Source organism: Sinocyclocheilus rhinocerous, unplaced genomic scaffold (genome assembly GCF_001515625.1).
Source record: "Sinocyclocheilus rhinocerous isolate Xijiao unplaced genomic scaffold, SAMN03320098_v1.1 scaffold393, whole genome shotgun sequence".
NCBI classification, from domain to species: domain Eukaryota; kingdom Metazoa; phylum Chordata; class Actinopteri; order Cypriniformes; family Cyprinidae; genus Sinocyclocheilus; species Sinocyclocheilus rhinocerous.
In genome coordinates, this window is record NW_015654520.1 from 197,869 (window position 1) to 201,804 (window position 3,936).

General features: G+C 38.1%; 1 gene segment (V, D, J or C); it reads left to right on the forward strand.

Moving 5' to 3' along the window:
- Positions 1-1,623, forward strand: part of LOC107717485 (Ig lambda chain V-II region MGC-like) — a 24,277-nt gene extending 22,654 nt beyond the window's left edge. The window contains 2 exon segments of the V gene segment in view: positions 8-386; positions 1,182-1,623. Coding sequence covers positions 8-18 — 11 coding nt within the window.
- Positions 1,624-3,936: the final 2,313 nt, after the last annotated feature.

The window sequence follows — 3,936 nt, forward strand, 5'->3', positions numbered from 1 at the left end:
TACAAAAACCTCCTCTGAAGCGTGTGCTCAGAAATCTCCATGCTACACATTATTCTTTAATGCACAACGTACTAAGTTTTGTTGAACATTGTCACCAACTTGAAAATCATGTGTTGATTCATGTGATTCATTCATTTTCACACGATTCATTTCTCACACTGAATTTTACACATGATTCATCACTTCACACAGATCAGAGATAATGAATACAGGCTTTATAGAGAGTGTTAGCAAGCCTTAGAAATATGCTCTGCACTAAATCCGCGAAACTTTCTGCTCTTTTGTCTATATTCAGGAGCGGTGAAGTGCTCAGATTACAGCGCTGAGGTTTTTGTACTGAGCTCTAACACCGTGAGCCTATGTGTTTGCTCAAGGCACCAACCTTGGTAAGCAAAAATTTGTTTTATTGATTTAATCCTTATTTCAATGTTTAGGCCAACTTTAGGTCAACATGGATGAATAAGTACATGATTGACAGAAGTTAATCTTTTTTTTTTGTTTGATAAAAACAGCTGGCAAAAATGTACAATTTTAATTATTTTTAATAATAATAATATATTCATTTTAAGTAAAAAATGTCATAAGTCAAAAACCTACACTCCAATTTTTACAATCCCATGTTTTACTTGTTTTATTTTTTTAAAAATGTAAACAAAAAAGCCTTCATGGCATTTTAAACACTATTGATAATTTGCATTTTAATATATGTAATTATTTATTATTATTAAATATAAAAATGAATGAATGAATAGATTAAATATAAAAATGAAGTCTGTGCCCTTTTGCAAAGACGTGGACATCAGGCTGATGCCCAAAATCTTTTGAATAGAGCTAAATATAAAAAAATAACATGACAAAAAAAAGCTAATCGAATGAGAAACAATAATGATAAAACATTTAAAATGACATTTTGTAAAATAATGAAGCACTGCAATACATTGTAAGTAATAATTAGGCATACTAATTAATAGAGAAGTTAATCAGCATTATTAAGTCTTGAAACCTCTCCAAATCCACTGAATCTACTTTTTAATCCAACTTTGATCCTAATTGATTTTATCCTTAACAGACACAAGCCTTAGTAGACTATTTAATACTGAGTAAACTTACAAGTGAGTGAAGAACAGCAACAATGTTCCTTGATGATGGTGCCACGTTAAATCAAAGTTTTGTCCCTGTAGTGATATCTGATCGTCCGTCGTCTCCTCCGTCTCTGCTCCTGCTGGCTCCTCCTGCTTCTCCGCTCTCTGAGGGTGATGTCAGTGTGGTGTGTGTGGCTCGGGGCTTTTACCCTGACGGTGTCACCATGTCCTGGTCTGAGGACAGCAGCGGCGTGACGGGGGACGAGGTGCAGACGGCTCCGTATCAGCGTCAGGCCGACGGCACCTTCTCCCAGACCAGCGTTCTGAAGCTCAGTAAGCAGCGCTGGAGCTCCGGGAGAACCTACACTGAGTCACCCGGCGCTTTCCACACCGCTGAGCCAGAGCACCAGCCTGAACCAGTGCATGTAGAGAGATTCTCTAACCATCAACAAACATGCATTAAAGAATTCCACTTGTTCTTTACTTGCTTGCTTTAGAAAGTATACGATAATAAAGTGATATTGTTAATTGTAATTGTTAACCTGTGGCCTCATGGTGTTCATAATGACATCTGCTAGAGGATTTCTACCATTTTATTTTCCCAACGCACAGCAATCCCAGGCTTAGAGCAAACTTCTCAATGCATACACTTCAAAAACAAGTAAAACATATTGCACTATAAAATGTCTTCATAAGAATAATGCAAACATGACAGGCTCTGAACTCTCGATTCTGATTGGTCAGAAGGTGTTGCTTCATTTTCTATAACAGCAGCTCTGACACTAGTTCCAGCAGGAAAGTCTTCAGAACAGAGGCGTTTAGAGTTTGTAGTTTCTCAGTAAGGAAAAAAACAGGCTGCATGTTGAAGGACTGTGTGTTTATCGCTGCTACAATGTAAGTAATAACAGGAACTCCTTTCATGGGCATTTTTATGACTATAAACTATAGATGAATACAAAAGTATGATGTGTAGTTGTTTGCTGCAGTACAGGAAGAATAAAACATTTCAGGACGTGATGTTCTAGGAAAATAATCAACTTCAGGGTTAATATGAACTCCTCACACCACCCCATATCTATATTCCTATAAACTTACTGCTCGAGTGTCTACAGTGCTGATATAAACAGATAATAGTAATATTAAATAACCTAACATTTATGAAACCATCATGTTGTCATGACAATGTATGCCTGGTGTTGTAATTACTGTTTTATATATATATATATATAAATCGTATAGGCTATATAACATGTTAGAAAGGCATTACACATGAAATACAGTGTTCTGGCATGAAACTGTAGATGGCGCAATCCGATAGGTCTAACTCAATCTGACCTGGCGACATCATTGTCATACATTGTAAGTAATAATTAGGCATACTAATTAATAGAGAAGTTAATCAGCATTATTAAGTCTTGAAACCTCTCCAAATCCACTGAATCTACTTTTTAATCCAACTTTGATCCTAATTGATTTTATCCTTAACAGACACAAGCCTTAGTAGACTATTTAATACTGAGTAAACTTACAAGTGAGTGAAGAACAGCAACAATGTTCCTTGATGATGGTGCCACGTTAAATCAAAGTTTTGTCCCTGTAGTGATATCTGATCGTCCGTCGTCTCCTCCGTCTCTGCTCCTGCTGGCTCCTCCTGCTTCTCCGCTCTCTGAGGGTGATGTCAGTGTGGTGTGTGTGGCTCGGGGCTTTTACCCTGACGGTGTCACCATGTCCTGGTCTGAGGACAGCAGCGGCGTGACGGGGGACGAGGTGCAGACGGCTCCGTATCAGCGTCAGGCCGACGGCACCTTCTCCCAAACCAGCGTTCTGAAGCTCAGTAAGCAGCGCTGGAGCTCCGGGAGAACCTACACTGAGTCACCCGGCGCTTTCCACACCGCTGAGCCAGAGCACCAGCCTGAACCAGTGCATGTAGAGAGATTCTCTAACCATCAACAAACATGCATTAAAGAATTCCACTTGTTCTTTACTTGCTTGCTTTAGAAAGTATACGATAATAAAGTGATATTGTTAATTGTAATTGTTAACCTGTGGCCTCATGGTGTTCATAATGACATCTGCTAGAGGATTTCTACCATTTTATTTTCCCAAAGCACAGCAATCCCAGGCTTAGAGCAAACTTCTCAATGCATACACTTCAAAAACAAGTAAAACATATTGCACTATAAAATGTCTTCATAAGAATAATGCAAACATGACAGGCTCTGAACTCTCGATTCTGATTGGTCAGATGGTGTTGCTTCATTTTCTATAACAGCAGCTCTGACACTAGTTCCAGCAGGAAAGTCTTCAGAACAGAGGCGTTTAGAGTTTGTAGTTTCTCAGTAAGGAAAAAAACAGGCTGCATGTTGAAGGACTGAGTGTTTATCGCTGCTATAACGTAAGTAATAACAGGAACTCCTTTCATGGGCATTTTTATGACTATAAACTATAGATGAATACAAAAGGATGATGTGTAGTTGTTTGCTGCAGTACAGGAAGAATAAAACATTTCAGGACGTGATGTTCTAGGAAAATAATCAACTTCAGGGTTAATATGAACTCCTCACACCACCCCATATCTATATTCCTATAAACTTACTGCTCGAGTGTCTACAGTGCTGATATAAACAGATAATAGTAATATTAAATAACCTAACATTTATGAAACCATCATGTTGTCATGACAATGTATGCCTGGTGTTGTAATTACTGTTTTATATATATATATATATAAATCGTATAGGCTATATAACATGTTAGAAAGGCATTACACATGAAATACAGTGTTCTGGCATGAAACTGTAGATGGCGCAATCCGATAGGTCTAACTCAATCTGACCTGGCGACATCATTGTCA